Genomic DNA, 23,973 nt, shown 5'->3' with positions numbered 1-23,973 from the left:
CTCATCTTATGCTCTGTGCAGGTCAGCCTGTTCTCTGTGAGTGAGGTGATCATTGAGAACAACAAGTGACAGAAACTTTGGAAACATTACTAGATTGGTCTATCTGCACACTCATGCCTCACATTCACCCCCATGTGAGGGTCCTGCGATACGAGTTGCTCACTACATACCGGGAGCAACTAGGGGATTAAGGACATTGCCCAAGGGCCCTTAGCGATTTCCTGGTCAGGCTGGCATTTTAACCAAGGATCCTCTGGTTCAAGCCCAACGCTTTAACCACTAGACCATCACCCCCCCCCCCACCACCTTTAATTTACCCTTTTCTTCTGAAATATGAACCTAAAAGCAAAAACATACACAAAAACATACACATTTTTGTGGAATTACTGTCCCAGTATGAGGTCAGTCCACTGCAATGACACCAACTTATGACAAAATTGACATTTTATATGAATTAGTGTAAAATTTCTCAAATGAGATTTCCACCGGATAGCAATACTACATACAATGATTTCAAATCTGTACAGAGTGAGGTTTTATGAGATGTTGTTATTTGCGCAAAAATCAAACAAATTTAAAACGGACAAAATATCGAAGGTGGAAAATACCAAACAAACAAAAAATACCAAAAGACATACATCCAATACATACAATACATACAATGTTAATGACATTGTTGATGCATTTTTTTGTCACAATGCTAGTGTGTGACGGTAGCTCTCTGCTACTCACAGATTAAAGATACTTTTTGTAAGTTTTGAACACGGGAGCAAAGGATATGTCTGTCCAATACTAATGTGTGTTTAACCTTTTAAAAATTATTTATGACCTATGCATAACATCAAATGGGATCAAATGTCTCATCCAGTGAGAAATGCTTTTGGACACAAAGACAGAAATCGTCTAACTGGAAATGGTAAGTGATTTTGTTTTACATTTATTTACGTTGGTAAACTGATTTCTAGCACCAAAACAGTTTGTCCACATCAATAAAGGTGTATTATCAATAAAGATTTGAGAAATTTTCAAATCCAAACTTGAACCAAACCATGATGTCCAAACAGCGGTGTAAACTGAACTGTGACTTCTGTGTGCTGTGACACCCCTAACACACATATCTGCTGTACCTTGTACCTGAACACACAACATTTCCTGTTTTTTTTTTTTTACACAAAGTAGTGCGAAAGCAGACAGAATTATTGTGGGTGGTTTTCTGTGTCAAAATGTGCACTGGTCATGGGAGAAGTGCTCATCAGGAAATCCTATTGAGAACAGGCTTCTATTGAGAACAGGTTATGTAACAGTATGTAAATAAATAAACGAAATGAAACAGTGGTTTACATTCAACACATAGTTTATTCACAGTACAGAAAGTATTAAATTGAAATAAGTATTAAATGAATAAGTAATACTAAGAAATAAAAACTCTGGCTTGATCTTGTGCTCCTACATCTCCAGAGATGATACTTGTTGCTTTCGAGAAGAAGTGTGTCAGTTTTGCTGATCTATAATCTTCAAACACACGTTGCAGGAACAAACATGCTTGATTTCTTTTTTTAAATTTTTTTTAAGGTAGTTGACTCAACGTTAGCCAAACTAAATTTAGTGGAAGCTAACCAGTCCGCTAAGTTAGCTAAAAAGCTAATCCGTGAACAAAAAAGTTAGCTTTGCTGTAAGATGAACTGTGCCTGCCAGTGAATTTTTTTATATTAGTTTAATTTAACCAGGTTAGTCCCACTGAGATGAAGATCTGTTTTGCAAGGGAGACCTGGACAATTATAAAGTTCCCAATTCGCCAAACCTGCATGTATTTAAATGTGGGAGGAAACCCACACAAACACAGGGAGAACATGCAGACTCCACACAGAAAGGCCATAGGTGGGAATCAATCCCATGACCTTCTTGCTGTGATGCAACAGTGCTAACCACTAACCCACCATGCCACTGGCGTGAATCTGGGTCAGTCAGAAAAAGGACTCAGCAGAGGAGTGGATTTATTAGGGTGGAAGTGAAAATGGCAGTCAGAGATTCCCTAACCTCTCCTAACAATGAATATTTCATAACTCTGCAGCTTGAACTCCAGTGAGTGAGTCACACTCTCTGAGGTGACGCCTCCCACCACGCAGCTGAACTTCACCAGACTGTATATTAGAGAGGCTGGAAGCTAGGAGGGAAAGCAGCAAGCAGCAGTAGGAAAAGGAGGGGACGAAAGGGCAGCTACACGTCCTTAACGCCCTGTTACTACTGCGTTCTTCTGATGCTTCACAGAAGTTTAAAACAAAAAAAGTGATCTGGAAAAGTTTCTGAGCCAGCATAATCAGTCAAAGAGATGAAGAGAGAGTGAAGACGTGAAGAGGGAGGGTGGATAGGAAGTACTCTGTGGGTGGTAGCATCACAGCCCCCCCCCCCCCCCCCCCGCACCCTCCTGTCTTTCCCACCACCGCCACTGACTGACGTCAGAGAGTGTTAGGTGCGTGGGCTGAAGGGCGGGATGGATGGGGTGTGGGGGCGAAGGAGTGGGAGGTAATTGGAGGGGCGTTGCATTGACTCACCAAGCGACAGTGTACAAAAATAAAATCTGTGGGCAGGAAAATGGCACAGTCTCTTATTTTTTTTTCCTACATCTCTGCCTGCACCAAAAGGACTGTGGAAATAACAAAAACATATGTTTTATCACTGACGTCGATCTCCCTCACACATCTCTCGCTCATCAAGTTTCCTTCTGCTGTTTTTTGTCTCCTTAATCATCACTTTCTTTCATTTTTTGTCAAACACCAATGTGTGTGGATAGTTTAGATGAAGAAGAATATATTAACATTTAAATTGTGTGAAAAAAACCTTATCCACTGCATATAGATGTAGATTTAAAAGAAAATTTCAAGTACACTAAAAGTGAATCATTGGATTGACTCAATTTCATTTTGTATAGGATTTCCATCAAATTAATATATGTAGTGCCAACTCAGTTACATTTATTTATGTTGCATGGATGTTTATTTGAGTTGGGGCTACATATTGATTGGATGGAAATTTAGTACAAAATTTGAGCTCATCGATGGACTCAGTTTTTAAGTGTTGATATACAATTAACTATTGCATATAACTCATGTTGTTAATTTACATACAGTGGTGCCAGAAAGTTTGTGAATCCTTGAGCGATTATACATCTGAATGTTGGAATGAAATCAAATTAAAAAACAAAATCAGACTCTTGTGTATAAAAAATTGTGAACTGATGCCCCTTAAACTCATAGTGAAAACTAATTTCTACAAGATGACATAAATAAAATAAGAATAGAATTCAAAACAATGGCATGCATCAGTAATGGTACTCTTTAGTGTAACTCAAGCAAATCATAATGTAGAAACTATTTTTATTGTGAATTTAAAGGGTAACATTTCACAAATTTTTATGTAGAAAAAAGTCCCTTGGGCTGGTCCCTTGTTTGCACTCAGGATCACCACAACAAAGCAAAGGTGGATCTGCATGTTGAATTAGCACAAGTATTATGCCAGATGCCCTTCCTGACTCAACCCCACATTATGTGGAGGGATGTGGCACGGTCCTTGGTTTTGAACCAAGGACCGTGCACACTGAAACCAAGTGCACTAACCACTTGCCTGCAATTTTTGTTGTATACAGAAGCATGAAATTTTATTTTTGTTTCTTTATATTTTTATTTTTAATTTATTTATTTTTAATGTTATTCCAAGGATTCACAAACCTTCAATACACAACAGATGGAACTAACAATATGAATTGTTTGTAGTAGTTAAATATATGTGTGCTTGAAATTTACTTTTAAATGTGTTAGTCCCACTAGCATATAAGGATACATACAACATAATGAGATAAATACAACATAAATGTAATTTTCTAAAACTGGGAATGCATGTAGGCAGAATAACAAACTACGCAGCTAATAACAAGCAACAGTTAGGATGGAGGGTGCTCTCCTTTAGGTGGCACTGTTCTCCTTCAGTCTTTCTGAATGTTGCACTGTGGTCCTCCTTTTTCCTATTTTTACCAGGTTATGGTTCCTGGACAGAGTTGTTTGACAAAGAAACCATCCATATTTAACGTGACACACTTGTGGTGGCCAACTGGTTAGTGCACTTGTTTTCAAAATAGAAGCATCCAGGTTCAAGTAGCAGTAATGTATAAGGAAGGGCATTAGGTGAAAAAGTTGTGTCAAATCAGTATGTAGATCCATATGAGAGCTCCTGTGGAGACCCCAAGGAAGAAGCTGAAGGAAACTGTGTGCTAAGAATCCTTTGTAGCATGGGGCATTTGACCCCCCTCTCCCACCAATCGCCACATACAAATTTAATAAGAATGGTGTGCAGTATTCCCATAGTTTCAATTTATTTAGTTTATATAGCACCAAATCACAACAATGTAAAGTCTAACCTTACCAGCCCCTAGAGCAAGCACACAGGTGATAGTGGTAAGGAAAAACTCCCTCTGATGATTTGAGGAAGAAACCTCAAGCAGACCAGACTCAAAGAGGTGACCCTCTAATCAGGTCAAACCATAGTCTATGACAATTTGGACAAAATGTTGACTGAAAGTCAAACATTACACAAATTGAATCTGGGTCAAACTCTGTTCAAAAAGTCTAAAATGGTCATATACGAGGTCTGTCCGTAAAGTATAGGTCCTTTTTATTTTTTTCAAAAACTATATGGATTTCATTCATATGTTTTTACGTCAGACATGCTTGAACCCTCGTGCGCATGCGTGAGTTTTTCCACGCCTGTCGGTGACGTCATTCGCCTGTGAGCACTCCTTGTGGGAGGAGTCGTCCAGCCCCTCGTCGGAATTCCTTTGTCTGAGAAGTTGCTGAGAGACTGGCGCTTTGTTTGATCAAAATTTTTTCTAAACCTGTGAGACACATCGAAGTGGACATGGTTCGAAAAATTAAGCTGGTCTTCAGTGAAAATTTTAACAGCTGATGAGAGATTTTGAGGTGATTCTGTCGCTTTAAGGACTTTTCACGGTGCGAGACGTCGCGCAGCGCTCTCAGGCAGCGTCATCAGCCTGTTTCAAGCTTAAAACCTCCACATTTCAGGCTCTGTTGATCCAGGACGTCGTGAGAAAACAGAGAAGTTTCAGAAGAAGTCGGTTTCAGCATTTTATCCGGATATTCCACTGTTAAAGGAGATTTTTTTAATGAAAGACGTGCGGGCGGATTGCAGCGTCGGCTCGCAGCCGCCGCGACGCTCCGCCACAGGAAAAACACCTCTGTTGGAAGCCTTGAGGACAAGTTGGAACATCTCCAGCTGATAAACAATTTCTCATATACTCACTCCACTGAAAGCCATCAAAAGCCAATTGGATTTTAACAAATGGTTATCATCACGGAGGTGTTTTTCCTGTGCCGCCGCGCCGCGTCGGCTGCGTCCCGACGCGCGGACCCGTCCGCACGTCTTTCATTAAAAAAATCTCCTTTAACAGTGGAATATCCGGATAAAATGCTGAAACCGACTTCTTCTGAAACTTCTCTGTTCTCTCACGACGTCCTGGATCAATAGAGCCTGAAATGTGGAGGTTTTAAGCTTGAAACAGGCTGATGACGCCGCCTGAGAGCGCTGCACGACGTCTCGCACCGTGAAAAGTCCTTAAAGCGACAGAATCACCTCAAAATCTCTCATTAGCTGTTAAAATTTTCACTGAAAACCAGCTTAATTTTTCGAACCATGTCCACTTCGATGTGTCTCACAGGTTTAGAAAAAATTTTGATCAAACAAAGCGCCAGTCTCTCAGCAACTTCTCAGACAAAGGAATTCCGACGAGGGGCTGGACGACTCCTCCCACAAGGAGTGCTCACAGGCGAATGACATCACCGACAGGCATGGAAAAACTCACGCATGCGCACGAGGGTGCAAGCATGTCTGACGTAAAAACATATGAATGAAATCCATATAGTTTTTGAAAAAAATAAAAAGGACCTATACTTTACGGACAGCCCTCGTATTTTAGGAAAGTCAGTGAAAACGTTAGAGGAAATTAAAACTCCCTGTGTTACTGATTTTGAAGCCACTTTGAAGTTGTACAGACTTTTAATTGTTGGAGAGTTTAACTTCCATGTTGACGATGCTTCAGATAAATCTGGTGCTACATTCAACAGGTTGATGGAATCTTTTAATCTGATCCAGCATGTGTCTGGCCCCACACATAACAAAGGTCATGTTTTACTCTTGGCCTAAATATTGATACTATTTATTCTGAGGATATTTTTATTTCTGATCATGTTTATATTCTTTTTAATTTGTGTCTTAATCTGGATTGTCTGTCTACTCCACATGTGATCCATTCTGGCATTTTTAATCATATTTTTGCAGATGCATTTTCTGCTGCTTTTAATCATGATGAGATTTTTAGATCAGATGATGTAACTACTTGAGTTAATTCATATAATCATAATTACCTGTCTATTTTAGACGGAGTAGCGCCTTTTAAATCCAGACACGCCTCTTTGATAACTCCTCCCCCTGGATGAGTGACAGTTTTTGTAGTTTTAAGAGAACCTGTCGAAAAGTGGAGCGTTTGTGGAAAAACCACAAAGGTCCAGGTCTACCTTCTTCATTTAAAGGAGCTTTTAATTTCTTTTAACAATATGATGAAAGATGTGAAGGCGGCCTATTTTTCTAAATTAATTTTTAACAGTCGACAGAATCCAAAAATTTTATACGACACAATTAGACATTGTTACACCTACATCTCCTGCTGCAACCATTCAGTCTAATGAAGACTGTGCAAACTTTTTGTCTTTTTGTGATATCAGGGCAAATATCAACACCTCTCTTCCTCCTCCTGTCTCATGTCTCACCCGGCCATCAGTACTGGACAGTTTCACACCAATATTGCTGAAAGAGTTCATCAGTCTGGTTCACAGGATGAAACCTTCCTCCTGCCCACTCAATACTGTCTCCACCTCTTTATTTAAAAAGGTTATTCATACCATTGGCCCATGTGTTTTTATTAATAATCAACAGAACACTGACCTCTGGCTGTGTCCCACAGTGTTTTAAACAGGTTGTTATTCATCCTTTTTTTAAAACGCCTAACACAGACCTTTTGATTCTTCAGAACTTCAGACCGATTTCTAAATTGCCTTTTATTTCCAAAGTATTAGAGGAAGTGGCCAAACAGCTTTATGAGGTTTTAGCTGTGGACAATATTCATGAAAGTTATTCATAAATCTGGGATTTGTCACTTGCACTTTACAGAAACTGCTCTTCTTAGAGTCTCAAATCATATTTTAATGTGCAGAGATGCAGGTCAATACTGAGTACTTGTACTTTTGGATCTGTCTGCAGCTTTCAATACAGTTGATCATGCTGTCTTACTTGAGAGATGGTCATGGGTGGGTATCTCTGGGTTGACCCTAGATTGGTTTTTATCTTATTTTTCCAACAGGTGTTTCTCTGTTGCTGCAGCCAAGTATACATCCTCTTCTGCCTTCCTGGTGTGCACCAGGGTTCTGTTCTGGGACCTATTTAATTTGCTTTGTATTTGCTCCTACTCAAACATGTTTTGAGCTCGTTTGATATCATTGCTATGCAGGTGACATTCAGTTATACATTTCATTTTCTGCTCAAAATGTTGCAAGGGTGTCCATCCTGCAGACCTGAGTTGTGGCCATAAGAGGCTGGATGGCAGCTAATTAACTGTCTCTTAATACAGGAAAAACTGAGGTCCTTGTTTGTGCCCCTGAGGATTTTGTTCCCTTAGTGATTAGGAACCTCAACCCTCTGTCTTCCTTTGTTTGTTCAGCAGTCAGAAGTTTGGGTGTTACATTTGACCATGCTCTCAATTTGGACACACGTCACTCGTCTTGTTCAATGCGGTTTCTTCCACCTTTGGAATATTGCCCACCTTAGCAGTATTGTTTCCAGAGCTGAGCTGGAGATGATTGTCCACGCCTTTGTTTCCTTGCACCTGAACTACTGCAACTCCCTATTCTTTAGCCTCAGCAAGTCCTCTCTGGACTGCTTGCAAATGGTCCAGAAGGCAGCTGCAAGGCTGGATACTAGGTCTTCCAAGAGGTCCCACATAACACCAATTTTGTCCTCCCTGCACTGGCTCCCCATTCAGTTTAGGCTGCAGTTTAAGGTATTGGTGATAACGTTCAAAGCTCTGCACGGTCAGATGTCACCCTATATCAGTGAACTTCTACATCCTTATGCTCCAAGCAGGTCCCTGAGGTCCACAGACCAGAACTTGCTGGTTGTGCCAAGGTCAGGGTTGAAAACCAAGGGAGACTGCACATTGGGAGTGGTAGCTCCAGAACTGTAGAATGCACTGCCTTTCTATCTGTGCTCTGTAGACGCTGTTGGAGCTTTTAAGGAGAAGCTCAAGACCCACCTGTTCAGGATTGCTTTTACTTAGTGTTGTGTTGTTGCTTTTGTGTGTATGTGTCTTTTTTTAATCTTACCGTGAAGCACTTTGTGATTGCTTCTTGAAAGGTGCTATATAAATAAACTTTACTTACTTACTGACCTAATTATGGTATCACATTAGAATTATTCTCACTTTGTATACTTAGAGTAAGGACGCAAAAATTAATCAGCTGATATTGACAAAAATAAAAACAAACAAATAAATACAGACAACAGGGATGATAATAATAATAATACAGAGTGCCAGGCCATGTGGGCATTTCCCCCCCAACCACTGCAAGAAAAAGAGCATACAAACCTTTACAGACTCCTTGCAGGTGGGGAGCCTGCATGAACATGACACTGTGTTGTTTTTTTGGGGTTGGCCCAACTGAGTCCCACGGTTGTAGACCTGGCTACCAGGTGCTTGTCTGTCTTCCAGACCTGGCAACAGTAGGATGCCCTTGATCCAGACGAGATGACACCATTCCTATGTGTGTCCGTCATAAAGGGTCTGTTGTATCATCCTTTGTCTGTCTCCTCACCTGAGACCAATTTGCTGAGGGTGGCCCTACCAAGAGCTAATGCTCCATACACCACTGTTCCCAGAATGACTGGAGCATACAAACCCCACCACCACGATAAGGTGGCGATCCAGGGAGGAACTGAAGTCTTTGTATGTTGTTGGGCTGTCATAGTTGACACACTTATACAATGTTGTATGGAAGTCAGGGGCAGTACCTCTGGATTGGAAACTGGGGTGATGGTCGTCGGCCTGTTTCGACCTGAAAACATCCTAATTTAAGACTTAATTCACCCAGGACGTCGTGAGAGAACAGAGAAGATTCAGAAGAGGCCGGTATGAGGACTTTATGCAGACATTCCACTGTTTAAGGACATTTTTTAATGAAAGACGTGCGCGCAAATTCGCTGAGTCATTTCCGTGATGACTCGGCGAATCTGTGTGCGCCGCGACAGGAAAAACACCTCCGTGTTGAAAACCATTTGTAAAATTCAGGCGGCTTTTGATGACTTTCAACAAGTGAGTAACTGAGAAATTGTTTAACAGCTTGGGCATGTTCCAACTTGCCCGTTAAGTTTTCCAACGGAGGTGTTTTTCCTGTCGCGACCCCCCGCGGTTGGGTCCGGCCCGACATGTGACTCTGCTCGCACGTTCTTTCATTACAAAATGTCCGTTAACAATGGAATGTCCGAATAAACTCCTCATGCCGACTTCTTCTGAAAGTTCTCTGTTCTCTGACGACTTACTGGGTCAACAAGCCTGAAATGTGGAAGTTTTCAACTTGAAACGGCGAGACGCTGCCGCCTCAAAGCGCAGATCGCCGTCAGGCACCATGGACCATCCTTACAGCGACACTACCAGACCAAAATCTCTTGTCAGCCGTTAAAATTTTTTACCGAAAACCAGCTGAATTTATCGAATGGTGTCCACTCAGTTGTGCCTTACAGCTTTGAAAAAATTTTGATCAAACAAAGCAGCAGTCTCTGAGCCATTCCTAAACAATGAAAAAATTGACGAGAGGGTGGGCCACTCCTCACTCAAAGACTGCCCACAGGCGAATGACGTAACTGACAGGCATGAAAAAACTCTCGCATGCCCATGAGGGTTCAAGCATGTCTGATGTAATCACACGATTCAAATCCATATGGTTTTTGAAAAAAATAAAAAGGTCGGATACTTTTCTAACAGACCTCGTGTATATACATTCGCCTGTGAGCAGGCTTTGTGTGAGCAGTGGTCCACCCCTCTCATCGGATTTTTATTGCGAATAAAATGTCTGAACGATTTGGAGCTTTGCTGCATCAAATTTTTCCAGAAACTGTGAGAGACCTCCAGGTGGACACCATTCGGAAAATTCAGATGGCTTTCAAAACTCCTGTAACAGTGGAATGTGCCGAAAAAGTACTGATGTCCACGTCTTCTGCCATTGTTGTGTAAGTCAGATGACGTCCCGGATCAACAAAGCCTTCACGTTGGAAATGATCTGGTTGTTTCAACCTGTCGATCGGCGCTCGGAGTGCGCCGCTCTCTCACACGCAGTGGGCGGTCTTTAAATCGGCTGGAGCACTCCTTAATCTGTGTAATCCCCATAAAATTGTCCCTCAAAGCCATCTGAATTTTCCGAATGGTGTCCACCTGGAGGTCTCTCACAGTTTCTGGAAAAATTTGATGCAGCAAAGCTCCAAATCGTTGAGACATTTTATTCGCAATAAAAATCCGACGAGAGGGGTGGACCCCCCCCCCTCAGGCTTGTCTGGGTGACGGGTGTAGAAGTCGGCCAGGAGGGCCAGGTCCAGGATGAAGGTCCTCTTCACCCAGGAGCACTCTTCTGGTCCATAACCCTCCCAGTCCACCAGATACTGGAAACCCCGACCCTTTCGACGGACGTCCAGATGCCGGCGTACTGTCCACGCGGGCTCCCCGTTGATGATCCGGGCTGGAGGCGGCGCCGGTCCAGGGGCACACAGTGGTGAGGCATGGCAGGGCTTGACTCTGGACACATGAAAAACGGGGTGTATCCGCAGTGAAGCTGAAGCTACCAGCTTCACTGCGGCCGGACTGAGGACTTTGAGTATGGTGAATGGTCCTATGTACCTGTCCTTAAGTTTCTGGGATTCCACCTGCAGGGGGATGTCCTTCGTGGATAGCCAAACCTCCTGCCCGGGCTGGTATGCAGGGGCCCGGGAACGCCGGCGGTCTGCATGGGCCTTAGCCCTCATCCGGGCTCTGAGCAGGGCAGAGCGGGTGGTACGCCACACCCGACGGCACCTCCTCAGATGGGCCTGGACCGAAGGCACCCCGACCTCTCCCTCCACAAGTGGAAACAATGGGGGCTGGTACCCCAAACATACTTCAAATGGGGAGAGGCCGGTGGCAGATGAAACTTGGCTATTATGAGCGTACTTGATCCAGGCCAGATGGTCACTTCAGGCCGTCGGGTGCGCGGAGGTCACGCAGCGGAGGGCCTGCTCCAATTCCTGGTTCGCCCGCTCTGCCTGTCCGTTTGTCTGTGGGTGGTACCCGGATGAGAGACTTACGGTGGCCCCCAGTTCCCTGCAGAAACTCCTCCAGACCTGGGAGGAGAACTGAGGACCACGGTCTGAGACAATGTCCGATGGAATCCCATGCAGACGCACGACGTGGTGGACCAGGAGGTCTGCAGTCTCCTGGGCCGTCGGGAGCTTCGGGAGGGCCACGAAGTGGGCCGCCTTGGAGAACCGGTCCACTATCGTGAGGATGGTAGTCATGCCCTGAGACGGCGGGAGGCCCGTGACAAAGTCCAGGCCGATGTGAGACCAGGGGCGATGAGGCACGGGCAGAGGCTGGAGTAGGCCTTGGGTCCTGTGATGGTCGGCTTTGCCCCTGGCGCAGGTGGTGCAGGCCTGGATGTACTCCCCGACGTCGGCTTCCAGAGACGCCCACCAGAAGCACTGCCGGACCACTGCCACGGTTCTTCGCACCCCTGGGTGGCAGGAGAGTTTAGAACCGTGACAGAAGTCAAGGACTGCAGCCCTGGCTTCTGGTGGGACGTACATCTTGTTCTTGGGTCCAGTCCCCGGGTCCAGGTTCCGTGTCAGGGCCTCCCGGACGGTCTTCTCCACGTCCCAGGTAAGGGTGGCCACGACAGTGGACTCGGGGATGATGGTTTCCATTGGGTCTGACAGCTCGGTCCTGACTTCCTCCTCGTGCACCCGGGACAGGGTGTCAGACCGTTGGTTCTTTGTCCTGGGGCGGTATGTGATCTGAAAGTCAAAACACCCGAAGAACAGTGACCAGCGGGCTTGCCTGGGATTCAGACGCTTGGCGGTCCGGATGTACTCCAGGTTCCGATGGTCCGTGAAAACCGTGAATGGTACCGAAGCTCCCTTCAACAGGTGTCTCCACTCCTCCAGAGCCTCCTTCACCGCAAGAAGTTCCCGATTGCCGACGTCATAGTTCCTTTCAGCCGGGGTCAACCTGCGGGAAAAGTAGTCACATGGGTGGAGAACCTTGTCGGACTCCCCGCTCTGGGATAGCACGGCTCCTATCCCTGAGTCAGAGGCATCCACTTCAACTATAAACTGGCATTTTGGATCGGGCTGCACCAGAACTGGCGCAGTCGAAAACCGGCGTTTCAACTCCCTAAACGCGGCTTCGCACTGATCAGACCAGGTGAAGGGGAGTTTTGTGGAGGTCAGGGCTGTCAGGGGGCTAACTACCTGACTGTAGCCTTTGATGAACCTCCGGTAAAAATTAGCAAAACCGAGGAACTGCTGTAGTTTCCTACGGTTTGTTGGTTGGGGCCAATCTCTCACCGCCGCAACCTTGGCCGGATCAGGGGCGACGGAGTTGGAGGAGATAATAAACCCCAGGAAGGACAAAGAAGTACGGTGGAACTCGCACTTCTTGCCCTTCACAAACAGCCGGTTCTCCAACAACCGCTGCAGGACCTGACGTACATGCGTAACATGAGTCTCAGGATCCGGGGAAAAGATGAGTATATCGTCTAGATATACGAAGACAAACCAATGCAGGAAGTCCCGCAAGACATCATTTGCCAAAGCTTGGAACGTTGCGGGGGCGTTAGTGAGGCCGAACGGCATGACCAGGTACTCAAAATGACCTAACGGGGTGTTAAATGCCGTCTTCCATTCGTCTCCCTTCCGGATCCGAACCAGGTGGTACGCATTCCTAAGATCCAGTTTTGTGAAAATTTGGGCTCCATGCAGGGGCGTGAACACTGAATCTAACAGGGGCAGAGGGTATCGGTTGCGAACCGTGATCTCGTTCAGCCCCCTGTAATCAATGCATGGACGGAGTCCGCCATCTTTCTTGCCCACAAAAAAGAAACCAGCACCCATCGGGGAGGTGGAGTTCCAGATCAGCCCGGCAGCTAACGAGTCCCGGATGTATGTCTCCATTGATTCGCGTTCCGGACGTGAGAGGTTGTACAGCCTGCTGGACGGGTACTCAGCGCCCGGTATCAAATCAATGGCACAATCATACGGACGGTGCGGGGGAAAGGTGAGCGCCAGATCTTTGCTGAAAACGTCAGCAAGATCGTGGTACTCACATGGCACCGCCGTCAGATTGGGGGGGACTTTAACCTCCTCACTAGCTGTTACACCAGGCGGAACCGAGGATCCGAGACACTCCCGGTGGCAGGTTTCGCTCCACTGAGCCACAACCCCAGACGGCCAATCAATCCGGGGATTGTGCTTTATCATCCAAAGATAACCCAAAATCACACGGGAGGTAGAAGGTGTTACATAAAACACAATCTCCTCCCTGTGATTACCAGACACCACCAATGTCACCGGTTGTGTCTGGTGTGTGATTAATGGAAGAAGGGTGCCATCTAGTGCCCGAACCTTCAATGGTGAAGGTAGAGCCACTAGAGGGAGCCCGACTTCCCTTCCCCATCTGCTGTCCAGCAGATTCCCTTCCGACCCTGTGTCTACCAGTGCTGGGGCGTGAAGGGTCAGATCCCCACTCAGGATCGTAACTGGGATGCGTGCGGATTTGCGGGGTTTCCCTGCGTGCGTGTTATGGCCCACCCTTAGCCCAGTTTCTAAGGGCGGGCGTTGTCGTTTAACCGCTTGGGGCAGTTCCTCTGTAGGTGCTCACTCGAGCCACAGAAAAAACACTCCCCGCAGGCCAGCCTCCGTTGTCTGTTATTTGATTTAACTTGGGCCCTGCTCGTGTCCATAGCTTCATCAGCAGGGGGAGCTGTTGCCACACGGGAGTCACGGGCTGTGGAGCGTGGGGAAGGCGGCACCCTTTCGGACCCGTAAGGAAGAGGGACGGCTCGTGCCCGGCCACGCCCCCCGCCCTGCTCCCGACGGTGTTCCTCTAATCGGTTATCTAATCGTATAACCAGATCAACAAGCCCATCAAAATCCCGCGGTTCGTCCTTAGCCAGTAAATGCTCCTTCAATGCTCCTTTACAGTCCATTTACGAAGGCGGCGCAGAGCACAATGTTGTTCCAGCCGGACCTCGCTGCCGCGATGCGGAAGTCAACTGCGTACTCCGCTGCGCTCCGACGCCCCTGTCTGATTGACAGCAGCAAGTTAGAAGCAGATTCGCCTCTATGGGGGTGATCAAAAATCTGTTTGAACTCCCTCACAAACCCAGTATATGTCGTTAGGAGCCGTGAATTCTGCTCCCAGAGCGCCATAGCCCAGGCGCGTGCCTCTCCTCGAAGCAAATTTATTACGTAAGCCAACCGGCTGGAGACTGACTCATACATGACGGGACGCTGTGAAAAGACGAGCAAGCACTGCATTAAGAAGTCCGCGCATGTCTCAACACAGCCTCCGTACGGCTCCGGAGGTCTTATGTAAGCTTCAGGGGATGGTGGGGGGGTCGTTGAATGACCAGCGGAATGTCTGATTCAGGCCTCCGGTCAGCAGGAGGAGGTGCTGCAGCAGCGCCCTGAGCTTGCGCTTCCACCCAGGCGGTGAGAGCCTCCATCCTCCGATTGAGAATAACATTCTGCTCAGTGACTAAGTCCAACCGAGCAGTGAAAGCGGTTAAGATTTGCTGCAGCTCACCTAACACGCCTCCTGCTGACGCCTGTTCACCTCGCTCTTCCATTGGCTGTTCAAGCAATGGTTGACGCCCCTCGGGATCCATGACGCTGGCCGAGAAATCCTGTTGGGAAGGTGTAGTGACACGGACCCACAACAGGGGGCGGTAATGAACGGACAATAGATGAGCCAAAAAGAAACAATTTAATGTTGTGAATTGCACAACGGAATACAGACAACTGCAGTTGAGGAGTACAGTCAATCATACACAAGGTGACGTGTGGGCAGGCTCGAGGATAGAAGACGTCTGTCCAGAGAAGAGCCGGATCCCACACGGCTTCCACCGCCAACGGATCTGAAGAACACCGGAGCCGCCAAGTCCTGGGTCCCAGGTGGCCACCATCTCCAGCTGTCAGACCAGGTACTGCTGGCAGAAACAGAAACAGTTAATGGTGGGTGGGTGAAGACACACCCAGTAATTGTTCCCTGAGTAGTTCCTCCGGGAGGGAGAACCTCCACCTCCAGATACAGTGTCACCCGTGCAGCTCCTGTTGGTCTCTTTCCTGGATGGAGTGAGAGGCGAAGAACGTCGTCCTCTCACTGTCCGCCAATCCAGTCTCCGATAGAGCCCGCAGGAACACGGCTGCACAGACCAATATATATTTAGACAACGATATCACAGCAGAGAAAGTTACCTTGTTCGGTAGCTGATTTCTCGGTGACGAGGTGGAGTTGCAGTCCGGCCTTTGTAGTGATGGTGATGAGTGACAGCTGGTGCTGATAAGTGACAGCTGTCACTCCCAGCGGCTCCGACGCCCTCTCGTGCTTGGAGCCCGCACTCCAAGCAGGGCGCCATCTGGTGGTGGTGGGCCAGCAGTACCTCCTCTTCAGCGGCCCACACAACAGGTTTGTCTATACTAGTGGTGTCCAAACTATTCCAGAAAGGGCTGAAAGGGTGCAGGTTTTCTTTGCAGCCACTGACTCTAGCAGGTGATTTCACTGATTAACATCCCCTTTGAGCAGGTGGGATGAATTCATCAGTGATGAGCCAATATGTTCTGACATTGTGCTATGGTCTTGCTCTATCTGTGAAATCTTCAAGATGTCGGAGAGTTCCTTTGTATTTTTCGCGATGAGAACTTTAACATGCTTATGTAATTCCTGTTCTGTTTGCCAGGAACATTGTTGTGCAACAGTATGTTTTTTTTTACTCACTGCATGATACAAGTTCGGCGTGTTTCGTCATCAATCACATTTGTTGGGAACCATGATCTTCACATGCTGATTTGTCACAGTTATTCTATATTATTCATGTATATATAAAACATTGACATTCTGTCATTCATATCTGTGAAAGTGAGTTTTGCCAAATTGCAAAAAACCTTTGTTGTCTTGTGGCTACTTGTTTTGCTCCGGGTCACCACAGCCACATACTAAATTGGCAGGAGTTTGTCAAAACTCCAGATTTACAAGGAGAAGGTGCGAGGGTGGGCTTGAATCCAAATCCTTCTTACTGTGAGGAATGAATGGGAAATATTGTAAAAATATTAAATAAAAATTATTCTGGATCATCATCCGGTTCAAAATTCAATGAACTCCACCAAATTTAATTGAAATCCATTCATAGCTTTTTGATATACCATGCTGACAAACAAACAAACAGGGTCCAGATCATTGCAATATGTACAATATTTTGTAGAGTATAGTTTGGGAGGCCCTGTGACTTATACTTCAGTGTGACATATGTACCGAAATATCACATATTTATTGTTTATAAGAATAACTATAATAAATATTTATATAGATTTTCCCAATAATCGGAGCACTAAACAAAATCAATTCTAATAAAACAAAAAATATAAAATATAAAATGTGCCCTTCAACAATGCACAAAAAAAGGTGTGACTTACACTCTGGAAAATACAGGCTATGCATGACACTTTTTTATTGCTACATAAAATTGAACCTTGAAAATGCTGCTCTAAAATAAAACACACAACATATCTTTATTTATTCTCTTTGTCTACCTGTTTTATTTATTTAGTACCAGTTAAAAAGACATGTTTGAAAGCGGTCACTCCTTCAGACTAGAGTGCATTAACTAAGAGAGAGTGGCCACAGGACAAGTTGAAAAAAACAGTCACGTGACTCATGGTGCCATCTTGGTTCCAAAATAGCATTCGCTGTTAATCTAGCTGCATGTAAATCCAGCTATTTTATTTATTTGTTTGCTGAAAGTGCCGGGTTGTTGTGCATTTGGAGGCACAAATAGACACAGCAAGGGCTTCAAGATTTACAGATTCCCTTCAGATCCGAACAGACGAAAAATTTGGGAAAATAAAGTCAGCTGTGTGGGATGGAAGCTGACATCGTCAAAGCTTTGAGAGGTAAATTTATTGTTCAGTCCCCTGTACAGTAAAACTCATCTAAACCATCATCGTATAAACCAGATATTCGCAGTCACCAGCCAAAAAAAGTCCCAATGTTTTTGTATTGTTTTCCATGTATACAACGGATGTTTTTGTATTGTTTTCCATGTATACCCTTACCAAAAAGTAGTATATGCAAATATGTTTCAAGTATACTTCTAGTATACTTATCAACGTCGGCACTCGCTTCTTTTAGTGTCGTTTTTATTGTTTTTACGCTTTGTTGCATGGAATGTGTCACCGCTCCTGGTGTATGATCGCCAGACTCTTATCAGCGTTCGGGCTTCGCTGGAGAATTTCGCTGTTCCTGGCTCAGTCGTGTCTCCCAGCAGACTGACGTGCGCTCAGTCCGTGTGGTGCTCATCAACACAAGGTCACTCACAAGTAAGACTTTCATTTTGAATGACTTTTTCTCCAGTCGTGATCTGGACTTTCTCCTGTCAACGGAGACCTGGTTGAAACCAGGTGAAAATAGCGCCTTTTCTGAGCTCCTCCCCCCCGGCTGCTCGTTTTTCAGCTCCCTGCAAGCATCAGGTCGAGGCGGGGGTGTGGCCACGGTTTTTAAAGACAGTTTTAAATGCCGATTTTTATCTTCTAATGTCTACTCCACTTTTGAACTTCAGTTGTTTGTGATGGAGTTCGACTGTCCTGTGCTCTGTGCTGTTGTTTATCGTCGACCAAAATTTAATAAGGATTTTATTCAGGAGTTTTCTGAGTTTCTGGCAGATTTTATCCCAAAATATGACAAATTTTTGGTCTGTGGTGATTTTAATATTCATATCTGTTGTCCTTATAATCAGCTGGCTGATGATTTTAAAAGCCTCCTGAACTCTTTTGGTCTAACACAAGTTGTGGATGGACCAACACATAATCTTGGACACACCTTGGACCTGGTTATTTCTTTTGGGCTCTTAGTTTCACTTAAGGACATATCAGACATTGCTATTTCAGATCACTTTCCTGTTATTTTTGAATTTACTGCTCCTCCATCTGCTGGTAAGCCACTTGTTCCTGTCTCTCGCCACCGTTTGGTCACCTCCTCGACAGCGGGGGACTTTGCTGCTGCCTTCATGGACTCTCAGTTTTATGCCATGAATGGACTGGTTTCTCCATTACTCCCAGATAACATCCTCTCTTCTTTCCACTCTACATGCACAGTAATTTTGGACTCTGTTGCACCGATGCGCTGCAAATCCAGGAAATCAAAATCTGACCCCTGGTTAAATGCCACAACCCGTGCCCTCAGGCAATGCTGCAGAGGGGCGGAGAGAAAATGGAAAAAGGACAAACTACAGGTGTCTCTGGGTTTTCTGAGGGACAGTCTGACTATCAGAAGGCTGTGAAGGAGGCAAAAGCACAATATCTGTCTCATATTATTTCGAGCAGTTGTCATCGTCCCAGTGTGTTACTTCAGACAATAAACTCAGTTGTAAATCCACGCACCTCTGTTTTGATGGACGCTACAACCACAACCTGTGAGGAGTTTCTTCAGTTTTTTATTGACAAGGTTTCATCAGTCAGACAGAACACTGATCAGAACTGTAATGTTGAGTTGTCTGCTCCTCGTGCACATTCTGCTGTGCTCGAACAGTTTGAGCCCATTTCTTTTGCATCTCTTGCTGATGTTGTAAAACACATCAAATCTACAAGTTGTCCTTTTGATGTTGTTCCAGCTAAGGTGCTGAAGGAGGTTTTTAATACAGTTGGAGCGGGTCTCCTAACTTTTATCAATGCTTGTCTTAGATCAGGGTCTGTTCCAGCTGCTTTTAAACATGCTGTGGTTCGACCTCTTCTTAAAAAACCTCACCTGGACTCATCAGTTTTATCTAATTTTAGACCTGTGTCTCATCTGCCATTTCTATCTAAAGTTTTAGAAAAGGTTGTCTTTTTACAGTTACAATCATTTTTAGAAGACAATCTCATCCTTGAAAAATTCCAATCTGGGTTTAGATCACGAAACAGCACTGAGTCAGCAGTTTTAAAAGTTCATAATGATATTACTCTGTCGGTGGATGCAGGGAATCCTGCTGTGCTGGTTCTGTTGGACCTCACAGCAGCCTTTGATACTGTGGATCACACAGTACTTGTTTCCCAGTTGGAACATTTTATTGGCATTCATGGTACTGCACTTAAGTGGTTTAGATCATATTTGGCTGAATGGAGCTTTTCTGTCATGATCGGGGACCTTTCCTCATCAACTGCTCCTCTGTGCTGTGGAGTGCCGCAGGGATCTGTCCTTGGGCCGATTCTATTTTCTTTGTACATTCTGCCATTGGGGTCAATTATAACCCAGCACAACCTGTCCTTTCATTGTTATGCAGATGATCTGCAAATCTATCTGCCTGTGAGGACTAATAGGAGTGATGCTTTGTCATCATTATTTAATTGCATTCGTGATGTAAAGCAGTGGCTGTCCCAAAACTTCCTTTACCTGAATGATGGTAAAACTGAGATCATGGTGTTTGAGCGCACTGGCATACCAAATGTGGTAACACCAAATTTTGGTGCTTTGGCTAACTATGTAAAACCAGCTGTCAAGAATTTGGGAGTGATATTTGACAGCTGTTTGAGGTTCCATCAACAGATAAATTCTGTTGTCAAAGCTAGTTTTTTCCAACTTCGCCTTTTGGCTAAAATAAAGCACTTTCTCAGTAGACGTGATCTTGAGACGGCCATTCATGGTTTCATCAGCTCCAGACTTGATTATTGTAATGCACTTTATTCGGGCATTAATCAGTCGTCTCTTGCACGTCTCCAGTTGGTGCAGAATGCTGCTGCTCGTCTTTTAACAAACTTTTAGACTCACTCCACTGGCTTCCAGTTCGTTTTAGAATTGATTTAAAAATTTTAATGTTTGTTTTTAAAGCTATTTATGGCCTTGCACCTCCCTACTTGTCTGAAATTTTAACTTTGCGCACCTACAGTAGGACATTAAGGGCGTCTGGCCAGCTTTACTTAGATGTTCCAAGGTCAAGATATAAACGCTGGGGTGATCATCCTTTCGCGGTAGCTGGCTCCAGACTGTGGAATGAGCTACCTCTTGAATTACGTACTATTCCTGACCTAGCACTTTTTAAATCTAAGTTAAAGACTTATTTATTTAAACTGGCTTTTAACACTTAGTGGGGAGGTGATATGTTCTGTTATTTTTATGTTCTTTTTTTTATGTGTTGTTTTAAAATTTTATTTTATATGTGTTTTATTTTTGTAAATTTGTGTTTTTAATGTTAAGCACTTTGGACACCAGTCGGTGCTGTAAAGCGCTTTATAAATAAATGTTGATTGATTGATTGAGATATTTTGCTCACTTCGGATAAAATTGCAATGTATTTCCATTAAAACCCCTGAGCAGTCTGGACGTGCAAGTAACAGAGATTTATGCTGAAACGTTTACGTCAGCAGTATTTACGTCTGTGCTGAAATTAAAGTTCAGCACTGACACTCGCCAATTTGAGTAAAGTGGGACCTCAGTTATTTCCGTGATTTAAAAAAAAATGACCACTTATTTTTTTCACACTGTGCTCAAACTCGGACCCGCAGCTTGATGTGAACCTGTTAAATCATTGACAAAAGGCTGTGATTTGACACTTTTCTGCTTTTACTGCTTCGTCTGCCATCATATTATAATAGTTTTTGTAGTGCACATGCTGATTAAAAATGGATAAGAAAAGTCCGCACATTTACAGCACAAAGTGGATTAAAGAGTAAAAAAAAACTTTGATTTGGAGGTGATGATTGTTGAAAGAAAATCTTGTTGGGTGTCAGATTAGTCCAAAATAAAGCATAATCCAGAGACGGAGAACTTCAACTGTCACATACGTCATTACATGACACAGAGTAGAAGAGTTGCAGCTGCAAAAATCAGGCTTTAAATTAATTAAATCAATCATCATGAATTGTAAATTTATGTAAATTTGATAGCCTAACTATTTTTATATTTAGTTTGACTGGATGTGTTGCTGTATGTGGTTAAATGATTTAAAAAATGTTGAAAACATTAAAGATTTATTCAATAGTTCAGCGCAGTTAGAACCAAAATGGCGCCATGTTCTGAGTTGACACCACTCTCTCAGTTGAGGCACACTACTTCAGACCACCTGTCCTGCACATTTCCCAGCTCTTCTTGCTCTGTTGACATCTGATTAATTGCACCTGCCAGCTCTCCAATGGTTGAACACATGACTAAATTAATTAAGTCAAAAATTGCACAAGGCAAATGATGTGGAGGAGTTAAAGTGAAGTCGTCCTCTGGTTGAGTCATGACTGCCCTGAAAGTTGCGTGGAGAATAATTTAGGGGTAATCTATGAGACAAACCCGAAGAAGGCCGCAAACCATCACTTTCACAACACGATTGTTGTAATTTCTGCAAAGAATTCTGTAGTTATTCAGCATGTTTGATTTCTTCATGCATCAATTAAATGAGTTACACCACTTTTAATTATTACCGTTACAATAACTGTATCTTAAGAGCCTTGCTCACTGGCAAATTAATGGCAGTAACAACGATGAACTCACCTTTTTTCCACCATCCACACCCACATCTTGTCCATTTGGGGACTTCTTTGATTGTTTTGAATGATGGCTTGAATCTCTCATCTGCTGACTTTCAAAGTTTGCAAATAAACGAGGACCAACATTTGATTTCTCATGTGTGGTTATAAGAAGCTTTATCATGTGCAGTCATACTTTAAGATTTACTGACAGAACTTCAAGTGACTCATAAATTCATTCATATGTTTGTGTCATAGTTTGGCCCCCTCCGGGCTCCTGTTATGGTTCTGTCATCTGTCTGTGATCCTGCCCGGTGATTTTCAGTTTGGTTGTTTTCTTTTGCCTCATAGTTAGTGCAGTTTTAGTTTTGTCTCTGCCCTTTATTTACTTTGTTGATTCTACTTTTCTGTTTCTTTTCAGTCACTGGATGTACTGTCTGTGTATATATTGTTGCCACATGTAGTTCCGTTCTAGTTTAGTCTTGATCTTTTTCCTTGTTGTACTATTTTGGTCTAATTTTATTTTTTAGTTTCTGTCACTGATTTCTCTGTTTCTGTTCACTTAGTTTCACTCTCCTGCACTCTCTTGCCCCAGCTTTCACTCTGTTTCTGTTTAGTAAAGTTTCACTTTCCTGCACGCTCTTGTACCTGCTGGACTCATCTTTGTCATGTCCTCACCTTCTCCACACCTGACTCTTATCACGTCCTGATTACCACACCTGCATTTAAGCCCCGTCTTTCATGTCTTCCATGTTCTTCAGTCCTAGTTCATTGTGCTTTTGCTCTTCAGTCCTTTTTGTGCTTTTTCACACCATAGGTTTGACTTTGATATGGTTGCCTTGCTGTGTATGACCCTGCTTGTGTTTTTTGGACTCTGCTCTCGTCTCTGCCTGCATACTCTGCCTCACTGTGTTTTTGAACATTGCTTGTTTTTGACTACGCCTCAGCCCAACGTCTGCCTGTTACCTCTGTATCGCTGCCTGCTTACCCGTGTACCGAACCACTGCTTTGCCTCCAGATAAAACCTTTTGATAATTCCCTCATCTCTGCCTTTGGGTCTGCATTTGTGTCCTCTCCTTGTTCAAGAATCCTGATAGTTTGAACTTAAGCTTTGCTTTTCTCCACAGAGCATGAGAGCAAAGTGGAGAGGAAGAGCTCGATAACAGCATGCAGAAGCAGCAGTCCTCTCATCACTAAAGATGATTCTCATCGGGGGAAATGAAAACGCTCGGTACCATCAGGGAGCGTCATTGAACTCCACTCTACTACACAGCTGCTCCTGATCAGGTTCTCCACCTCTACTTGTATTGCTGACTTTACAAGTGTCTGATGAGAGGTCCATGTCTGTTTAATAAATGTCATAATTTACCAGCGGCTCATATGTTACCCCTGCAGTGACTTCTAAAGCTGTGTAATAAGTTCAAAATGCTCTGTACTACCTCTGTTTAAGACGACGTGAGGGAGTCTTTTTTTTTTAATGCGTTTGCAGGTTTTAGCTCTCTGTAAGGACAAAAACTTGATAATATAGTAAGAGAAAAGTTGCACATTTACAGGGTGCCAGATAGTATGGAGTGGGATTAACACAGCAGAGGGCAGTACAACTTTAGAAACCGGTTTAACGTTCTCCAGACTATCAGATTTACTGTATGTTAACTACTTTTGCTCTATTTAATGGGTTATTATTGATTTAGTTAATGAGAAAATATTACTAATGCTCTCAAAGTGACAATAACATCCTCTCTAGGAAATGGATGTTCAGTGAAATTCCTTTGCAGTAAAAGCAAGAGTTCCACACAGTTCAGGTGTTTTTAACTGTTTTGTTTTCATGTGTTCTTCTCAGAGTGAGGGGGAAAAAAATGTCATCACCTGATACAGACTGGATGAGTGCATGAGATTGGAACAAAAAAAAAAATCAGTCTGAGTCATCTCCTTTTTCTTTAAATCATTCTGCAGTTTTTTCCCCCCAAAAATAAATATTTGTAGCAATAATCAGGACTTTCTTCATATTTTTCCTTTTTATTGAGCAGTTTACTATAAATTATGTTCGTGAGGAATACTGCAAAATGTTACTTTGTGGTGTGAAATAAGAATATTTGATGTACCACCAAAGGTTACTAAACAACAGTCATCAGTGTA

At 44.0% G+C, this 23,973-nt stretch overlaps 1 protein-coding gene across 1 annotated transcript in view; it reads left to right on the top strand.

Moving 5' to 3' along the window:
* nab2 (NGFI-A binding protein 2 (EGR1 binding protein 2)) overlaps positions 1-23,630 on the top strand; it is a 39,639-nt gene extending 16,009 nt beyond the window's left edge. The window contains exon 7 of the mRNA XM_034166876.1: positions 22,965-23,630. Within this exon, the coding sequence (XP_034022767.1) occupies positions 22,965-23,059 (95 nt within the window). The 3' untranslated portion in view covers positions 23,060-23,630. The remainder of the gene's footprint in view (positions 1-22,964) is intronic.
* Positions 23,631-23,973: the final 343 nt, after the last annotated feature.

Source organism: Thalassophryne amazonica, chromosome 3 (genome assembly GCF_902500255.1).
Source record: "Thalassophryne amazonica chromosome 3, fThaAma1.1, whole genome shotgun sequence".
Taxonomy (NCBI): domain Eukaryota; kingdom Metazoa; phylum Chordata; class Actinopteri; order Batrachoidiformes; family Batrachoididae; genus Thalassophryne; species Thalassophryne amazonica.
Note: the sequence above shows the minus strand (reverse complement) of the source record. Positions and strands in the feature narration are given on the sequence as shown.